Source organism: Carassius gibelio, chromosome A24 (assembly GCF_023724105.1).
Source record: "Carassius gibelio isolate Cgi1373 ecotype wild population from Czech Republic chromosome A24, carGib1.2-hapl.c, whole genome shotgun sequence".
NCBI classification, from domain to species: Eukaryota; Metazoa; Chordata; class Actinopteri; order Cypriniformes; family Cyprinidae; genus Carassius; species Carassius gibelio.
This window is the reverse complement of record NC_068394.1, coordinates 5373674-5395458: the sequence shown is the minus strand read 5'-3', so window position 1 is coordinate 5395458 and position 21785 is coordinate 5373674. Positions and strand designations below refer to the sequence as shown.

The 21785-nt window shown below is 35.2% G+C and overlaps 1 protein-coding gene across 2 annotated transcripts in view; it reads right to left on the bottom strand.

Moving 5' to 3' along the window:
- Positions 1-21785, bottom strand: part of LOC127946581 (guanine nucleotide exchange factor VAV3) — a 61610-nt gene that overhangs the window by 26978 nt on the left and 12847 nt on the right. For both annotated transcript variants that reach the window (XM_052543257.1, XM_052543256.1), the window contains exons 2-11: positions 21277-21393; positions 7518-7576; positions 7347-7412; positions 5536-5644; positions 5348-5440; positions 4624-4692; positions 4426-4529; positions 4247-4346; positions 3999-4094; positions 64-132 (exon numbers count right to left, since the gene is read on the bottom strand). In XM_052543257.1, coding sequence (XP_052399217.1) covers positions 64-132; positions 3999-4094; positions 4247-4346; positions 4426-4529; positions 4624-4692; positions 5348-5440; positions 5536-5644; positions 7347-7412; positions 7518-7576; positions 21277-21393 — 882 coding nt within the window. The remainder of the gene's footprint in view (positions 1-63; positions 133-3998; positions 4095-4246; positions 4347-4425; positions 4530-4623; positions 4693-5347; positions 5441-5535; positions 5645-7346; positions 7413-7517; positions 7577-21276; positions 21394-21785) is intronic.

The following is a 21785-nucleotide window of genomic DNA, read 5'->3' as shown; positions in this document are numbered from 1 at the left end:
CCCTACCCAGAAGTCCCTGCTACATACAGCGTATGAAATGGATATTCAAAACACTCAACTCACCTTCATGGCATCCAGCGCCTGCCGTAAATTACTCTTTTCTGTGGCATCATGGGTGTGTTTCACCAGTTCCTGTCAGGAAGGAAGCGGGATATAAGATGGCTGAGTATTCACAGCCCATGTCTCAGTGTCTCATTATCACCAGATGATGATGAACACAGCAGACAGTCAGATGTACAGGAGCGAAGCCATGCTGGAGGACATCTGTCACTCTCGCATGTTCTCATAAGTCCTACTCATCACCGTGTAGATTGTTTACCAACAATTCCGGGAGAAAATGTACATAGAAGTCAACTGAAACACTCTAGGGTTTTGAATTAAGATAACACAAGTAACTGTGTTTTATCAGAATGATAATTTGGCTTTTTTCTCTAATTCAGTGAAGGAGAATGGGACTTAAAATTATTATAGATTATATTAGTATTATAAAATTATAATAATTTATTTTGTCTTAATTTTTATATGATTTTTTAAATGATATGAAAAACAAAAATATTTTTTTTATCATTTATTTGCAACATGAGCAGTACATAAACCTATCAAAAAAAAAAAGAATATATATATATATATATATATATATATATATATATATATATATATATATATATATATATATATATATATATATATATATATATATATATATGTGTGTATATCTTCAAAACACTGCTATAATACACTCCCTGGCATCAAATTGCAATTATAGTTGCAATTATAAAATATAGTGCAATTATAATTATAAATGACATCTAATGAATTAATAAATGTACTAAAATTATCACTTTTACTTCACAGGTTACATAAAAATAATTGTAATTGCTTTAGCATGTATATTAATCAGTCCCTACTACTACAAAAAAAAAAAAAAAAACACCCCGAAGGGGGTGCTTATACAATTCAAAGACTAAGGCAAAAAAAAATTTGAATAACATTAAAATTATAATGGGTCCAGCAATAGAATACAATGATAATACACACATACACGGTGTGGAATGACCTCCTATCTTTCTCTTTGGGCCTCACAGACACACACACTCCCACACACCCAATCTGAAATAATATCCCAACCTGCATCGCAGGTTCAAGAATTAAAAATGAGAAGCAAAAGGTTTTTGTGGGGTTGAAATTGCCTTCCTGCTCGGGGATGAAGTAAACAAGACATCTGGGCCAGTCTGTAGGATAAGGGAGGGTGCTATGAATGTCCTTTACTCGGGTCTGATAAATGGCTTCCTTTTGCCCTAAAAGATATATTGCCATCCAGCACAAGCCAAATCCCCTGCGTCAGTCAAGCTGAACCTGCGCATTATTATCAGCAGAAAGACGGACATCACCTTATTTTTCATTCTCACTTCATTCTGCCCTCACACAGCAAGAGAGAGAGAGAGAGAGAGAGAGAGAGAAAAGGAGGTATGACACTAACACAGAGATTACTGAAGAAATCAAATGCAGCCAATCTCTTATCCAAACGTTTGCAGAATTCCAGGAGAATTTCATTCAACATGATCTCACAGGCCAGCATAGCAGTACTGTTGTAATGTCTGGTCCACTTAGTACCTTTTTATGTCCAATAACTACACAATTGTTCAAACTCTGGTCAAAATATGTTGCATCACAGCTTCTCCTCATCAACTTCTGGTTGCTTTGTTACTGTCATACAGTATTACCAATTTAAACTGATATTTATCACCTTAGCTCATAAAATGCATAACTTTACATGTCTATAACATTTGCATCCTGATTTATAACCATTACTTTGGAAACCCCTTCTTTGTATGTTTACAGTAAAAATATGATTTTCACAATCTGGGCACTCACTATCATTCAAGAGTTTGGAGTTGGTAAATCTGTTTTAATTATTTTGGAAGAAGTCTCGTGCTCACCAAGGCATTTATTTGATGCAAAATACAGCTAAAACAGTAATATTTTGAAGTATTAGTACATTTTATAATAACTGTTTATTATGTGATAACAAAGCTGAATTTTCAGCATGCAGCCATTACTCCACTCTTCAGTGTCACATTAAACTTTCATGGTTATCACCGTGAGCTGTAACTAAACCATTAAAAACACTGTTGTTCATTCAAATTAAACTAAAATAAAATTGAATAAAAATATTCTAAACTTAAACTAAATGGAAATTAGAAATGTTGCCTTGTCAGCTAACTGAAATAAGTTTAAGTGGAGGCATTAAAATGACTAGCTGGAAATGACTAAAAACTAAAACTAAAATAAAAATAAATTAAATACACATGTTTGAAAAACAAAAGCTAATAAAAATGAGAAACATGTATAAAAAATTACTAAAAATGTAAATATGAATTGAAAACAAAGAAAAAGGCAAACAAAGCTATTTCAAAATATTAATAAAAGCTATAATAAAATAATACTAAAATAACACTGAATCCTTCAGAAATCATTTTAATTGGCTGATGTTGATGCTCAGGAAACATTTTTCATTATTATCAATATTTTCAACAGTCATCCTGCTTTAACATTTTTGTGGGAACAATAGTTTAAGATTAGTTAATTTAATTCTATAAATATTAGAATCTGTCATAATAGATTAGTTATGAATCATAACTCATTATGTAAAGCTGGTTTGCTGTTTCTCTCACTGGCCAAGGCTTCCTCCAGCAGAGCAAAGAGCAGAGAAAACAGTCTGTCATAAGCTAGCCTGCTCTCCATAGGGGCAGCAGACAGACAGACGCTCTATCTGCACAGCCTGCCTCACACACACACTCACACACACACTCATTCTCTAAACCCACAGCTGCCCAGATGGGCAAGGAGGTGAAGTGAGCTGTGGACACTCTTGCAGACATGCTAAATAGATGCCAACACACACATACACACACACACACTCACACACAGAAAACATCTTCGCTGTTCTGTCCGCTGAGAGCCGAAAGATTCCTGCAACAGCAGGAGGATCGCGGTGGCTTCAGTCCACAAACGCTATGCCCATCTCCTTCTCTCTCCTTTCCTATTTCTCTCTCACCTTCCTTCATATTTATTTCTAAAGCCCCTCGTAGCTGGGTCATGCAGTAGACCTAACGTGTGATGGACAGAGACACACTTTGAAATATTCATGGATGTCTGCGTGAGATGTTTGTGGAAAAGGGCCAGATCAAACATACAGGACTGGATAAAGCACGCTGCTTGTCCATTATGTGGATTATACTGCCCCTACTGGAGGAATCTGGGATATATTACACTGGCCACTACTGTTGGATTTCAAACCTGTATTATGCTGCTTCTATGTGGAAGAGTAAAACATAGACTTCACTGCCCCCTAGTGGACCCCTAGCAATAAAACATTATTTTAAAACCAACATGAAAGAAAAATTTACTCTATTTCTTATAACCAATTAGGGCATATTAATCAGTGCATATGATTCAGAAAGTATTCTTAAACTATACCAAAACATACACAAATATTAATTACAGCATGTATATATAGAGAGAGAGACAGAGAGAGAGAGTTTATTAGTTTTGTATTATAAGTAATATTATTAGTATGTGTAGAATTGTTTTGTTCTGAACCAATACTAAATTATTTTGTTTTCAGTATTCATATTAAAATGTGCCACATTATGCATTTCATTGATGTCTCTAAAGCAGTGTTATTATAGTCAACTAAATCTAAAACTATCTGAAATAAAATAGATGTTAACTTAGAAAAAATAGGACATTCAAAAAAACTGAAATTATTTTATTTTGGTTAGTTGATGTACTAATGTAACTCTAATTAAATCTGAGAAGACGAAAAACGCACACCAAAATTGTATTTGTATATAAATTAAAATCATTATAGAAATATATTGATGAAAACTACAATAGTATCTCTTATTCTAAAATAACACTGCTTTAAATTACTTAATTTATGCTCAGGTAAAATGTGGTTGTATGGGCAGGAATACAGCAAAATGATTTCAAACCTGTAGAAGCAGATGATACTTGAGAACTCTCTGCATCGGGACCACCAGCAGATCTCTCAGAGTAAACTTCCCGTTATTGGCTCGCTTGGAACATAACTGAAATTTTAAAAACACATATGTGACAGTGATATGACTGTTCTGCTAATAAATGAAGAGAGCTAAATGTTGAACTAAAATGTTCTGAAATATCCTGCACTCTTCTCAACCACCAGGTGGCACTGTCTAACAGCAAATAAATAGAGTCTTACCTCTAACATCTGCCTGACGTCCTCTCTGTTCTTACAGATGTCATCCAAACATGCAATGGCTGTTTCTACTTGACTGCAGTACTTCCCATACAGGACTAACCTATCACACAGGAAAACAGACACATGTGAGAAGGGGAAGAGTTTCGTTCTTTTAAGAGCTAAAGGGATAAATCAATCACCTTTCTTTGTATTTTATAAAGATCTGATACAGGTTGCTGGCATTATGCATGAGCACTGAATCCTGGACTTCCCTCAGGAGACTCACGTGCACTTTCACAAGGTCCTGGTGCGATGCAGAACATAAAAAATATTAGGCGATAAAGACACTGACACACAGATTCAATGGGTTCTCTGATCGAGGCAGTTTTGTCACTCACTGGTATATTGACAAACACTTTTTCGATCTCCACACTGGACAGTGACTGTCCCAAAGGCTTCATAAAGAACTGTGGGTAAAAAAAAAAAATTACTTAAGAAGTTGCTATGGATAAGCTATATTATATATATTGCAATATGTTAAACCTTTGTGGAATTTTACCTTGGTTTTATGATAGTAACTATGATATAAATGTTCTAGATTCACACTAAGATTTAAAATAAACAAATAAAGTATTATTAAAAATGCATAAATAAATACAACAGCAATTGACCATGGTTTTATAATAGTAACTGCAATGGAAATGTTGTATATTCATACTAAGATTTAAAACAATGTATAATATATATATATATAAAATTATTATTATTATTACAATTTCTAAATGTATTTAAAATGCTTTTTATATCATTTTCAGATATTTTGTCATTGTAATTTCTTTAATTTGATGATAATGTTGCCTTACAATCTTATTATCAGAGGGCATAAGTAACAATAACCGCTATTCTATGGAATTTATTTGTTATTTTGCCAGCAGCCATGGTATCTTGGTAAAATATTGTACAGTAAGTTACTTCTAAACATGGTAAAGTGTCATCCATGGTTTTACCTGTGGTTACTATGGTCTTTATACAAATGACGTGTTCCATTACATCTAGCACACACTTGACAGATTTCACACAATGCATTCAAGGACTGACTGTGCAGTTCTAAAGAGGCCTCACCTTCTCGATGGAGTCCAGCGTCTCTGTGTATTTCTCCTCGGTCTGTTTGATTTCCATCAGACAACAGCTTCGGATGTCCGTCTCGGCCTGTTTCTGTAATCACAGCACCAAGAGAGTGTGAAACAGAGGATATTTTATAACTTGCACCCCAAACCATGTTTATACATAAAGCATTTCAGTGAACTCACCTGCGGTTGTACCAGCTCGACCTTCATCAGGTCTTCATACACTTCTCCTCCCTCATCATCATCGTACACACAGTCATAGAGATCTTCCTCATCTTCAACGCCGTTCTCACTGAGACGCACAGAGCTTTTTAGTGCTTCTCCAAAGGTTTTAGTTTATTGTATTTTTCGGAATATAAGTCGCACCTAAGTATAAGTCGCCTCAGTCCAAAAATAGGTCATGACGAGGAAAAAAGCATATATAGGTCGCACTGGACTATAAGTCACATTTATTTAGAACCAAGAACCAAGAGAAAACATTATCGTCTCCAGCCGCATGAGGGCGCTCTATGTTTTCAGTGGAAGCTGAAGGAGCACTGAGCAGCATAGAGCGCCCTCTCGTGGCTTTAGACGGTAATGTTTTCACTTGGTTCATTTCTCCCTGTTTCATGTCAAATTAATATTGATAAATAAGTCGCAACTGACTGTAAGTCACAGGACCAGACAAACTATGAAAAAAAGTGTGACTTATATTCCGGAAAATACGGTAGTATATAAACTTTTTGGTTCCAAACCAAAGACTACATTCAGATACAGTTAGTTTACAGTAAACAGAGAGAAATAGATGGAACACACACACAAAAAAAACCCTAGGAGGACAGCAAGATGTGTTCAAATGCTTCAGCATATCTGATAAACTGGAGGAAAAGACCTCTTCCTGAAAATTGCTCATAAGGGGTTTTAAACCGATAATGTTTCTGTCTTCTAAATTAAACACACGGTTTTCTGCTACAGCAAAAGCAAGAGCCAAGAGACATTCTAGCTGAGTCAGGCCTAAAAACCACTCAGATATGTTCTCCAGATGGGAGCAAAAGAGTAAGACGGAGAGACAAACTGTGTTGAGCTCTTTTCTAACCATGTCTCTTAGTTTGAATCTATTACGAAATGCCTTCAGGAAAAAAAAAATCTCTCTCTGACAGGGACAAAATCATACTGGCACATCACCCTCCACGGAAAACACTCAACAAAAACATTTCATATGAAAAAACCATCACATATCCGTGTGTGTGTGTGTGTGTGTGTGTGTGTGTGTGTGTGTGTGTGTGGCTAAGAAGTAGATATGATGAGGTCGAGCTAAAACGTAGTGACAGCAACATCAATATTTGCTAAGCATAATATCAAATCCTCAAGCATGTCATACGAGGGGAACAGACATTTGTGCTGATGCTACTGTTGGCCTACTCAACAGCTTTATTCAAATCGAATTCATGTTATAAATCTCCATTTGATCTCCGTTTAACTTCACTGCTGTTTAGGTGAAACAAATGAGACATTAACCCCTTGGTTTCCTAGACTAAAGTGTAAGTCTGAGCTTTTTTAACTGATAGAAACTTGCACTGACTGATCTTTGTTTTGTCTCAAGATGCACACCAGTAATGTTTTTTCAAAGGCATGTTAATAAAAATGCCTTAAATGTCCTAACTGAACTATGGCCTAATCCTGGCTTAGTCTAAGCGCTGTCTGTGAAACCGGACCTAAAGAGATCTGAAATGTCTTTCCTATGTGTGTGTGTTTCTACATTCAGGTCAGTTTCCTTTTATGGGAGGTGTGGCAACTGTGATCATTCTATCATATAAACACTGTTAAAAGTTTAAAGAGTTAGTACATTTTGGCGCATCATCTCACGATAAATTAATACATATTAGCAAAACATCAACCTAAGCACTCCTATGTGCCCCCGCCTGAGGTTCCTATATCTAACAGAGAGTGTAAAGTGAACCAAAGGTTAAAATATCAGGAAGAAGAGAAACACTGTAAGCAGAAAACGGACTCACTCTATCAGATCCTCTAGATGGTTATAAATGTCTTCATCGTCAACACTCTCTTCTGTGGGAAACGGCCTAGAATAGAGGAAGAGAGGGAGGCAGAGAGGGGTAAAATATGAATTTTGAATCTTCTGCACTCTTCAAATAGTTAGAACTATTCATTTATTCTTTTTCAAATACCTTATTCCAGTCTGCTGTGCAATGTGTGTATGAGAGAGTTTGGACAGCGTGTCCATAACCTAAGAGGAAAAGACAAGAAAAATAATCATTATTTGTTAAGTAAGGGACAGTATACATTCAGACAGTATTGTTAAATACACTACTATATAAATGGACATGAAATATTGATAAGGGATGAAAATATATTACATGAGAAGAAAGAGATAACATGAAACTACCACAGATATGGGACAGTAATCAATTATACAGTTTAGCAGTCATCATACAAAATTATTTGACCACCAAATTTCAACATTTGCAGAATTGAGCCTATATATAACACAACATAAAAGCAATATTCCAGGAACATTGTCATTTATATGCACTTACATATGAATAGGCTTATTTTTTATTATTATAAAATACCCATCAAGTATTATAGAATGAAATATGTTTGTAAATGTTAAAGGTGAAAGATATGATAGTGTGACCTAGAAAGAGTAAACTAAAATAAAACTGCACTGCAACATTGGTACCAGCAGGGGTCAGTGTGCACCAACATTTCAATGTCAGCCTCTGACACGAAAAGGAAGAAACATTTTCATTTGTGCTCTATATTACCCCTAAGAGTTTTCACGCTAATGAGCAGCTCTTTATAACAACATATCAACGCCAGAAACGATCAGCTTAATGCAAACGAGACACAAACCTGGTCAAGCGAATATATGCACAATTACAGCACAGTCAAAAAATAACCAATTAACACTTAAATAAGTGCCTTTTTATATTGCCCAATGTTCAGCTGTATTCAGATTTGCATATCTATGATGAGCACATGGGTAATCTGAGCATTCAAACTCATGGTGCCTGGGGAAGATATGTGCAGAAATCAGTTGCAATCACACCAGCTTAGCTGAACTGTGCTTTGTGCACGGCAACTGAATTACATTATGAATACAGAGTGTAAAGACTGAGTCGAGCACGGAACAGTCAGTCTCTGCATGATACTCTGACCATTTTTCTAAAAGAAAGTAAGAGAAAGATGCTCATCCTGTCTTTATAGATTCAGTCTTGCAAAAAGATCCAATACATATATGCAACCTTAGGCTATATGCAACCAGCCTGACATGTCAAGGGGAATTAATATGTCATAATCCACTGCAATGTTGAAGAACCAGTCAGAATGGCCTTTTTTGAACAAATGTGTATTTTCAACCTGAAAACCTTTCACTTTAAGGACTTTAAGGTGCATGTCCATAAAAATGCACTAAATGGTGCTATCAATGAACCTTTAGGACTTTCTTTCTTCCATGGAACGCAAAAGAAGAAGTTTAAAGGAATACTAGACCCACAAATGAGAATTTGCTGAAAATGATCTCACTAAAATTTTTTGCATTACATCACTTGCTCACCAATGGATCCTCTTCAGTGAATGGGTGCCGTCAGCTGATATTCCAAACACCTGATAGAAACATCACAATAATCTACAAGTAATACACACTAGTCCTTAAAACCAGACGCAACAGTTTAAAAGATAAAACACCTTAATGATGGATTTGTTTATTACAAACAAAACTTTTTACTTCACAAAACATAAATTAATGCACTGGAGTCATGTGGAATACTTGTGGATTATTGTGATGTTTTCACCAGCTGTTTGGACTCTCATTCTGACGGCACCCATTCACTGCAAAGGATCTATTTTTAGGCAAGTTATGTAATGCTACGTTTATACAAACTGTCTCGACAAAGAAACAAACTGAATCTAAATCTTGGATCATCATCTAAATCTTCAACAATGTTAACACTGTTCTTTTGCATTCAATGAAGTCTAATGGTGACCAGGAGCTTTCAAGCTTCAAAAATGACAAAACGTATCACAAAACCACTATAAAAGTAGTTTATATGACTAATACACTACTTTTCAAGCCTTCTGAAATTATACAGTATAGCTTTTAAGCCGCATGGACTGCTTTTATGGTTTTTATTGGTGCTTTCTTGTTCTTTTTTGCCCCTGGTACATTCAGTTTCATTCTACATAAAAGAGCAGCACAAACATCCCTTCGAACATTTCTTTTTGTGTTTTACAAAAAAAGAAAAGCATCCAGGTCCAGAACAAGATCAAGATCAAAAATCCAAAACTCTTTCTGCCACCTCACGGAATATAAAACGGTCTATCTGTTGCGTTTGGGAAATCTCAGCTGGGATTTCCACCCTTCCACCCTCATATCAGCACATTGCTATATTGTAACACTTACGTTTCAAAAAAGGAAATTACCCGAGTTGTATTCGGGCCTATCACAGAACGTTCCACTTGGTTTGGCAGTAAACACCCTGTAAATTAAGTGTTAGGCTTTTCACAAATACTGGATGCCGACACATCAGCACTGAAAGAAGACACGCATGCAAACACAGGAAATTATAATAAAGTTAAAAGAGATGAATGGTTTGTCTGGCTTCCTGTTCAGGTGAGGAGCTGCACACTACGGCTAAAACAAACTAAGAAAATCTCAAGTGTTGGTGCAAGTGTTCATTCTGCATAACAAGCATAACAACCCTTCATTGTGTTTCTCACTAAAACTGGCACAGCACAGAACAGGAAGACCAAAAATGGAGCTGAAGCAATCTATGCAATGGTTACTTTCACTTTCAAGAGGTAATAGACCATCAGGCCATCTCTCGTCATTTTAGAAAAATATGACACAAAATTTAAACCATTTTTAGCGTGCTAGGGAAAATTTGAGAAAAGGAGAAGATGCATTTAGAAAAGGGAAGATGCATTGAGTGTTTAAGATGGACGGACCATCAAAATAGAACAACTGGAAAAGATTTATAAAACGGAGAGAGAAAGCCCCTTTATTTCCAGGATCTGATTGCATCTGTAAAGGCTTACATAACATGGTGAAAAGAGGAAAGGGTGGAACGGTCTCTAACAGGTGGTGTGCTTCAAAGACCCCCTGTAAACTCAGCAGAAGTGAACCTCAGACTGTTTCCTGAGGATTCCAATAACTGTGGGAACCTTCCTCTCGACGAATATTTAAGGGGTTGTCTCTGAAAAGAATCTCTCGGTTTCTTTTAAATGTAAACAGAGCTGAAAGTTTCCAGGTTGGTTCGTGGATGCAAATTCACTGCAGTGACTGAAATAAGATTTCGGTATGACTCTTAAGTGTGCCAAGTGAGTCTGTTGGAGGCTCGTTTCATAATCTAAAAAAACATTGTGGCTTTCCTCCTATTTAGAATTCAGCACAAAGATTTCAATAGAACAGAGAAATGACAGAGAGAGAGAGAAAAAGATTCAGACATTTTTTTCACAGAACTTTGTAAATAAGACTCAATTACATCATGATTTCTTTGAAAACAACTGAAGTTAACATCAAAAACTATGGGTCTTATAATATAATATAATATAATATAATATAATATAATATAATATAATATAATATAATATAATATAATATAATATAATATAATAAACATTTGTTAAAAAAAAAAATATATTTTTAATTATATACACACATTCACACATAATTTAAAGTCCTATAAATGTTTAAAAATGTATAAATTAAATATTAAGGGAAGAAGAGAATGTTTGAATGGATGTTTACAGGCTACTTACTTAATAAATGGATATGAAATATTGATTAGATTAGATTAGATTAGAATATTTATACTACATGAAAAGAAAGAGATAAAAGAGACAACATGAAACTGGGTCAATTATCAGCTATACCGTTTAGCAGTCATTAGACAAAAACAGATTTAGTCAATAGCAGTATTCACCACTGAAGTCCTCAAATCATCTCTTAATATTAAATTGCTGTCCTCCCAATTTTTTTAATTTAAATGCATGCATTATCGGGCATTGTGAAGAAACAAATCAGACAGACAGTCAGTGGAAAATCTGCCTCACAATGCTAGATTTCCTGATGTCAGCTAAACTATGTGGGCTGCAAGTTGAAGTTCAAATAATTAACACACTTCAAGGAACAGCAGTCTCCGCTGTTGACACACAGGCTCCAGGTCCGGAGAGATTTCATTTTATTGATGTCTATAAACACCATCTGATTAAAACAGATGAGTCAGCCTCTAGTCAGTGAAAGGAGGTGCTTAATCTTTAGAAAATGTGGACTGACAACATCAGAGGGTTAAACTAAATGTTATATTATTATATTAAGACATTATTTGGGACATGTCTAAACACAGTTTAATTTGAGAGGCTTATTGTCTAGCAACAAAGCTATAGGGTGTGTAGCTATAACTGGATTTTTCCTTCTAGGTCATTTAAAAAGCAAATTATACACTATTAGTGAAAAGTCCCATCTCCCATCTATCATCAAACTGCAAGAGCATGTTTCCTGTCCTTCTCTTGTCTTGTCTTTTTCGGTCTCAATCTATTCCCTGCACTTTAATGTCTCAAGTACAGAGCATGACACAGATAAACTAATCACTGTTTGGCATCAACAGTCCACGTACAAGGTCACTGGAAAGAGCCATTCAAACACAGACACACACAGACACACAGATACAAATTGTTTCATATTTACTGGACAGCCAATTATTATGCAAATATTAGAAAAGTTCTGACTCCTACTTAAAGCTATGTAAAGCATAAGAAGCATCCACACATGGGGATCCAAGGAGTTAGAAACAGGCAGTGGGAGGAAAATTCGGATTATTTAGTTCTAGTCCTGTCCAGTTGTTCAGTACAACGGAAGAGACAGACAATTAATATACAAAAGGTCTTAAGTAGCAAACAGCAAAACAGATACAAATTATTTGCAATAAATTTAAGACTAAAAGTATCCTTCACTGTGGATCCTCTGTCTATTTACAGTATTTTGCGGTACTCTGTGTACAGTAGTTTTATGGTTATTCATTTACAGAATGCATTTGCATGTGTATAATGTTTTTATAACTCTTGGCCTCTTGGAATTAAAAGAGATGGGAATGAGAATTTTGAACTGACCTGTATGAAATTTGTTATTTTTTTTTCAAATTCAGTTTTATTTTCTTCCAAATTCCAAGTATCTGCATTCCTTTATTTCCAATTTAGTATTTCTGGACTTAATCAATGCAATGGACCTAATCAAAAAGCATGTATAATTAATTTAAATTATGAAATTTTCTGACAAATTTTACAAATTTGTTATCAGAAACTGTGATAATCTCATGAAGGCATGAAACATATTTTTTTATTTAATTCAATTCCATGAGATTTTTATCCACAATTCCCTCCTCATTTTCCACATCGTGGAAATCATAGCGTCTTACACTGTGTATCTTTCATATTCACTACATTGTTTTGGATAAAAGCATATGCCTAATGCATAAACATAAATGTTTATTATATTTAAGCATTCACTAGTTCATGTCCTGTGGTGTGACAAATTAAACAGGAAACAGAAATATTCCACGTAGTCTCTCATTTAATATCAGGTAAAAAGAAAACAGAAAAAAATTAAGAAAGTTATATTGCATAGTTTAAAATGCAGTAATAGCACGTCACATAAGCATTTTAAAAATAGATATTTTATTCTACTCAAATGCATGACCTAAATACAAATATCATGTCTAAAGTCAACAGAATCAGAGCTTTATTCTCCTCCAGAAATGAAGGTTTTGCAATGATTGTGATTTTACAGAAGCTTTAAACCAATGTTTCTCAACTCCAGTCCTCAGGATTTACCTGCCAGAAATTCTCAGTTTTCCTCATCGATATCTACCACAACCAGTTTCTACATTTACATTACTACAAGACATCACATCTGTTTTCATCCAGTCCAACAATCATACCTCAACCAATAACAAATATCATGCTCACTGCATACTGATTCAGAGTAAAGTCATGCATTAAAACAATGCAGAATTGAGCTTTTATTTCAGACTTAAACATCTTAATGCTTGTATATATTATGCCAAATGCTTCAGCCATTTCACAATTGTCTAGCCTTTCACATATAACACAGGCAAGTATACATACTCTAAATATTTAAAACTAGTCTCAAAAACCTACATCAATTTGATTGTAAAAAAATAATAATTATAAAATGGTACAGTAAAAAAGTGTCCATTCCCTGATGATATTCTCCATAATAACACTGTACTATACTTTAACATTCAATAAGAGTGAATGTTTAATTATAAGCCTCAATCAGATGTTAAAGTCCTAATTCATAAGTCATAATTACAATATAATGCCATCCAGAGATCTCAGAGGACTGCTGACTTACACTGCTATGGAAGTTGTATAATGGGTCCCATTACAGACAATGTGATATATAACATGACATTAAAATTATTTTTTAATCCAGTTACCATTTCTTTTTATGCAGATCAATTATTCATTTTACTCATCTGTGCTTTCACGGCTGTACCATAATTAAAGCAGAGCTCAGTGACAGTACATCACTGCCTTATAAATAAATCCACAGCAAGTGAAAGCAGAATACGCTTACAGATGTTTTAACCTGAGGAATGACATGACCAGCCAGAATGAGGGATCTGTGTTGACTGAAAAGTAACGGCAGTCATTTGTATATTTAAAAGCATTCATTTGTTTGAGTCCATTTATAGATCTTCAGGCCATAAACAGAGAGTCATCTTTCTTCAGTGCTTGTTGTCCACGGCCCTCAAAGACTGTTTCAAGCTCCCTTCAGTTCTTAGAAAATGTATGCGATTTCAACATCTCATCTTAGTGGAATAATAAAGTAGAAATAACATTAACACTTAGTGAATGGGTGCCATCGGAACGAAAGTCTAAACAGCCGATAAAAGCATCACAATAACCTTGTGAAGCAAAAAGTGGCATGTTTGTAAAACCAAACTCATCATTAAGACACTTTAATTTTAAACCATTGCTTCTGACTAAAATGCAAGTGTCCAAAAATAACATTGCTTTCTCCCACGAAAAAAAAAATCATCTTGTCTGGATCAGAGGTGAAATATGCACAGATCAAGATCATTGTTTACAAGTGAAAACAGTTCTAAAGAAATACGATTGGTTTTGATGTGAGAGGACAACATGGCAATGGACTTTTTCACTGAAGGAAGATGTTTGTATGTTACTGTGATGTTTTTTATAAGCTGTTTAGACAATAATTCTGACGGCACCCATTGACTGCATCCATTGATGAGCAAGTGATAATACTAAATTTCTCCAAATCTTTTTCGATAAATAAACTCTTCTACATCTTGAACATCCTAAGAGTGTGTAGATTTTCAGCAAATTTTCCATTTTGGGTGATCTATTCCTTTAAGATTCATCGTATTATATAACGCATTGTTCCACAGAAGAAATAAAAACGTTTGGCTTTTTCACACTGATTCAATTCCCAGCAGTTCATCTGAACATCTGCAGATCAATTCCTTAGCAGGACAAAAAAAAAAAAAAACCTTCACGAACAGAATGAAATTTACTTTCTGCCCTTTGACTGTTTGCAACAACACCATTTCTGGCCAGTTCATACTAATATCTGCGCCAATGTACAATGAGGTGAAAACAACACTGTACGGACAGAACCTGTTCTCGTGTGAAAACATATTTACAACAACCCCTGAGTAATATTTCGCTGAAAACCGCACGACTAACACTGATCTGAGCCAGGTGGCTCTCACTCGAGAGGAAACAGCTGCTATTATGACTTCTGATCTCAGCTCATTGATGTACTCCTTTTTATGAAAAATTAGCTTTTCCGTGTAATGTGAATCAGGTTTAAACAGTATGTTATATCAGACATCACATGTTGGTTATAATAGGGAACTTCACGAGCTCAAGATCTTTATCACAATATGAAAATGATAACTTAGCAACAGTGTTTCTCAGTGTTTCACAGCCAGCTGATACTCCTCTGTAATTCCTCAACCGTGAAGGAAGCACACAGATTCTCCCACACTCACACACTGCCCACACATCCGAGAGGATTAGTTCTCCTGTGCCCCGAGAGCCAGCCTCATTCAGCTTCGACAAAAATAGGAACCTTATTTAAAATATGTAAAGCGAGTGGAATTTCAACTGAATGTCACCTGATGACGAGATGGAATCAGAAGAGTTGGCGTATAACCTGTCGCTTCTGCATTGATGACATCACTGCGCACATTCGTTTCGTCAGACAGCATGAACCCTGAATTACTGGTCCATTGTTGACTGACAGCTATGCACTAGTTTACAAGTCAGTAAAATGTGTATCCGTATTTATTGCATTGTTTTTTTTTTCTAGGGTTGAAGGAAATTTCTGTAAATGTAATCCGTGGAGATTATATCAATATTCGGAGCCCTTAAACGAATGTATTGCAAAGCATACTACATGTTTTCAAGGATTATTAAGCAATATCACATGCATGTAACAGAATCACTGATAAACATCATGAAGGCGAGTGTGATATTCCTTTTAAAATTGACAAATTTATATTTTACACACTATATTTGTCTATGATTCAACTGAATGAATCGGCGTTTTTGAATAAATGAACTGGTTCGGTTGAATAAATGATTCAGTGACTTCTTTCACTCCTGCATCCTGAATGTATCAGCACATTTAAACAAACCATTTGAATGAATGATTCAGTGACTCATTTCTAACTTGACTGAATCAGCATTTCTGAGCGAATGTGCTGAATGAATGTTTCAGTGACTCCTTCATAACTAGCTAATCCTGAATGAACCAGTGTTTTGAACGAATTAATGATTCAGTGAGTTGCTAATAATGCCTTGCCGCCACCTAATGGTGTGTGAATGTAACCAGAAAGTTGATTTTACTATATTTGATTGTAATAAAATCAACACAATGTCTTATGCAGTATCCTCAAGACATAAACAATAGTGTGGCTGTTCTTTCTGTGACGTTTTTATGAAGAAGTTGCACTAAATTTCTGTGCGTTCTGTGGCCTCAAACCAGTTCCTAAAAAAATCAGTTCCTGGCTGCATTTCAGTCAAGTACTTAGACCCTCATGAAAGTTTTATTGGAGGACGCTTTAAAATCATTTCTAAAGCACACAGCTTTGTGCTTCACTGGAGCTGATGGGATCCAAACAGATGGCTCGGGGGTGTGCTGAAAAAGACAAAATCTCAGCAAACAAAAATATCTCTAATTGGCTTTAAAAATGCCATCTTCGGTATAAAGCCTGGCAATGCTATGTTTGCAAGGATCAAACAGCTCATGACGGCTCCAATCACGATTCGGCTTTTGTGTTTCGTACCAAGCGCCCACTACAGATGAAAAAAAAACAGTCTTTGCAGCCCACTTTGAAGAGATGCAGCTTGAACATGATGTGTAAATAGGACACTTAGATGGTACAAAGTGGTTGATGCTTGCAGATCTCTACACAGGACCCTCAGCGGTTATGATGAGAACATTAGACGTACTCTGCAAAAAGCCCCATCTATAATAGCGCTGACCACAGCAAGGAAATCTGCACACTACAACACACACCTGCCTTTCATCTTCTCAGTGAGAAACATTTGAGGGAAAGCAAGCAGCTTTAGCAGTGGTTCTGATTTTCAGGATTTTCAGCAACATTAATTAAGATGTTCATTAGTTAAGATGAGTAAAAAAAAAAGTCACTGTGAGATTAAAAGTCGCAATTACTTTTTTTCTTATTCCATGGAAGAAAAAAAACTGGATTAAGAGATATAAACTGAGAAACTGAAACTGAGTTCTTAGAAAAAAAACATTGTAGGGCGTAAACGTGAAATTCTGAGGAAAAAAAGTCATAATTATAAGATAAAAATTTGCAATTACTTTTTTTATTTTATATTCCACTGTGAAAAAGTATAATTGTGAATATGAACTCAGAATTACAAGATGTAAACTCTGAATTGTGAGAAAAAAAAGTCAGAATTTAAATCTTGCAACTCTGTATATATCTTGCGGTTTTTAGTTTTTTTTTCTCAGAATCGCAACAGTCAGAATTGCAAGATAAAAAGTAACTATATATATATATATATATATATATATATATATATATATATATATATATTTTTTTTTTTTTTTTTTTTGTGTGTGGCAGAAACAGGCTTCCATAAAATAATGAAATATTAAGTGAAACATAAGTTTTCATTATATTAAAGGTAGTAACCTAGTCTTATTTTTCAAGAGCCATTTTCCCCTAGTGACAGCATAGTAGATGTGTTAAAGGGACTTGGTCTCAGGAAGGGTTTAGCGTTTAACCCCCCTCCCCCCCCTCCCCCTCCATCATGAGTCCACCACAGGAAACATGAGTAAGCTCACAACTCAACCTTCAGGGAACGCCACGTAATAAGAGGTCGACGAGTTAGGAAAGAGGAAGTGTGAATGCTTTCCAGCAGTTTGCAGCTCTGTGCTCAGGGTCATGTGACTCTGTGACTGGGGTTAGACAGCCAAGCAGACAGAGACAGACAGACAGAGAGACAGCCACACAACCAGGAGCTCAGCTTCTGCCAGAGGCCCGATGAAACCACCGCATGTATTTGTGGACTCATGTCATTTAAATCTTCCGCACACATAAATACGCACACGGGAGCATATATAATTATATACATGCATGTGTACATTTATAGGAATGTGCACAATAGTTTCTACTTACAACAAATATACTTAGAAACACATATCACACTGTGACAGCAGTTTCCTGTTCATAGAAAAGCACTAACCCTAAGCACTAAATAACCTAAGTAATAAACTTTAAATTAATTAATTTAAAAAAAATGTAATTTAATTGGATTTTTTTTATTTTTTTATGTATACATATATTTATATATTAAAAGTGCAAACACACACACGTTTCCACATATATCTGAATTTGATTGCACTTTCATATATTCCCAGTGGGCTCCCTATACAATAGAATTTGTGCTGCTAGAATTGGTCTCTCCTTTGCATAGTTAAGCCAGAGTGTGGAGATCATCAATGCATGTCTTTCTAAAGACTATCAGGGAGACTTCGAGCACTTGACACAGAACTCCTCATATAGTGTATGTGTGTGTGGTGTTTTCTCCTTTGGAGAGCCCAGCACTTTACATCACTGCGTACTCTTGACTAACAGCAGATGTCAGATGCTGTTCCTCTCAAAGAGCTCTGACACATCCCCACATTACACCCCTCAGGCCTGAACTGCTTCTAACACCCAGCTAAACATTGATTCCTGGGTTCCATCATTCAGCGTAACGCATCTTTCATTCTGTGCTGAGATTATATGGGCTGTCTAACACCTGCTAACACCTTGGTTCCAATATAGCCTGCTGTTAGCATATGTTGCTAAGCTATCATGTTACACGGATAAGCACAAACTGAATTAGTCAATTTCGATTAGGCAGAACACTTTTTGGAGACTTATTAGTACTAAATAAAATATATGTTGTAAGATTTATTGAAATACCTTGTCACTAGTTGCTCGATAAATGCCACATCCGCTCATAAACAAGAGGCTTGAAGGCTTGAAGGGCACTTCATCCCACACACCAGTTTGCCTGTATATCTATAGTCTTAATTGTGCATTCAGTGTCCATATAATGATAAAAAAGTAGTTAAGACAAAGACAAATGAAGAGAGAGAGTCAAGATGGCAATGTGAGAGCAGCTATTGATTATTGTCTTTATTGTCTCCTTAGTTGCAGTGATGTATATATATTTAACTATTTAAATCCAATAGCAGGACAGATGCTCTGCACTTTGTCTCTTTCTACACTCTCTATGAATGATTTTCTGATCTTCGTATCTTCTTCTCTCTCCTTCAGAGCCCACAGGCACTTGATATTTGTAAAAACTCACAGATATGATAATTTATGGTGCTAAATATGTAAATTGTGTCAGTTTATAAGCAACAACATTTATAAAAAGCCATGAGATGACCTGGTGACTGTTTCAACACAATTCCTTAGGAAATTCTGTGACCTCTTCACACCAGCTGAAGTTTCCGAACTGAAATTTAGGAGAACTTCAGCCATCTGTTTTCAGTGGGTCTAACATGCCAAGTCAGCCTATGCAATAAAATGCAGAAGAAAATACCTAATAATATGTCACAGTTGCACTTATTTCCATTGGTTTGTCAGCAGCTTGTGGCTAAGAATAGAACAAAAGAGCTGATGATGGGATCACATGATTGATGTATCAATAACATCATGGGACATGGCATTATGTTAGTGTAATGATGTCAGTGAATCCTCAGTTATGATGACATCAAATTAAACATCCTAAAAATGTAATAGAGTCCAATTAATTTTATTCATAAAACAAATACAAACTTTCTAACATTTAAAACGAAGTCCCATTAACTGAAATAAAGCTGAAATATATAAAACATAAACATGTGATGAAACACTGAAATATTATAAATGTCACATTGACAACTAATTAAAATAAGTTTAAGTTTAAGCGCTAAAATTGATCAATACATAAAAAATAAAATTGAAGCTAAAACTAAAATAACAAGTTAAAAAAGACAAACTACAAAAGGATAAAATTAAAATGTATTAAAAAATACAATTAAAAGGGAAACCTGAAAATATCGAAAATAAAAAGCTCATTCTTACTAAAAATGTATAACAGTATATAAATAACTCTAACATTTCTAAAATAATATTATAATTTCTGTGTGCAACAGGACATTTAATGAAATATATATATATACACACCCACACACACACACAAATATATTTACATATATATATATATATATATATATATATATATATATATATATATATATATAGTGATAAACATAGTGATGTCTTCTCTGTGCTTTCTACAGAGGACTGAGTCTATCCCCGTGTCTAAATGTGTGTGTGAAAACTTTCCCCCTTCTGTGCTTAAAAATCCATACACAGATACTGTATGAGATAAGATAATCAACAGATGTGCATGTACAGCAAGCATCTGTGGACAAATCATATAACATGAACTCTAATACATTGTGTTAAAATCGACTAAAACTGTGGTGTCAAATCGACTAAATTCTACACTTTATAGAAGAGAAGGGTCAAGGGTATATGAGCCCCTTCAATGCACAACAAAGATATATAACATTTCTTTGCCAAAATACACATTAGTGCTAACTTCAGCTTTTCAAAAAGGCTTCTAAGAAGCACGTTTAGTTTCATAATGAAGCCACATCTATTTTTAAAGCATACTAGGATAAATGGGCGGGGGGGGGGGTAACACCTAAAATGAGTGACAGTTCACTCAAATGGTCGATTGTGTCATGCATTAGCAGTCTGCACTGAGTCCGGACACAGCAGGAGTTGCATTTTGTGGCCTGAGGCGAAACATCTGCCTGGGTCAATATGCTCACTAATACACAATTCAAAGTTAAAAACAGACACAGTTTCACTTTCCAAACACACATATGGCATGCAATCAGTCAGTCCTATAAGCAAATAAACTAATTTGAAGATGTAATAAGAGGGCGGCCACTTCTCCTGCCACTGCGCCTCCTCCATTGATCTTTAATTAAACATACTGAAGAGTGGATTAAATTACCAGCAGGATGAGACGCAGACACTGAGACTATATTCCAGCAGACCGCCAACAAAGAGCTCAGCATTTCTGAACATAATCAACTGAGACACAACACCACAAACAACACTACCAGCTCGCAGGCCAATGTCAGGAAACTCAACACACAACCACATCTGTGACTGACACACTATGAACTGTGACGGATGATGTGGCACAAGAACAATTCAAATGACGCCAGTTAAACGATGCTTGCAAACAGAACGAGTCAATACTCTATGTCGGTGGATTACGGGATGAATTCAAAAAGAAAGCATTTCATATAGGAGAGTTGATAGTGAAATCTTTTCTTACCTTTCCGAAATCTCGAACGTCAAACAAATCGAAAGCCTCGAACAGCTCGCTCTTCTTCATGCCGAATATCTCTGAGCAGGCATGCAGAAATGTCCTGATGTTCTTCAAGCAGAGAAACTAGACAGAAATAAAAAGGCATATTTTATATTAAAGAAGCATATTTAATATTTAAACTAGTTTTAATATTAATATTCATACTGAAGTATCATCTGCACTCACAATGTTTGATGATTTATTTAAAAAGAATCATGAACAATAAAAAAAATATTATTTGACGATTATACATTATTCTGAATATTTGAAAATGTTTACATTCTCATATAAATGTTCATATATTGTCATTTGCATGCTCACAAAAAAAGTAATAATTATATGTAGAAAATAATTATTTAGAAAAAAAAATGATGTATACGTATAATAACACCAAAACTGCTTATTGTTACAAATAATTTTCTGTTTTAATATTGTTTTCATGAGCATGTAAATGGCAATGACTGAACATTATATGA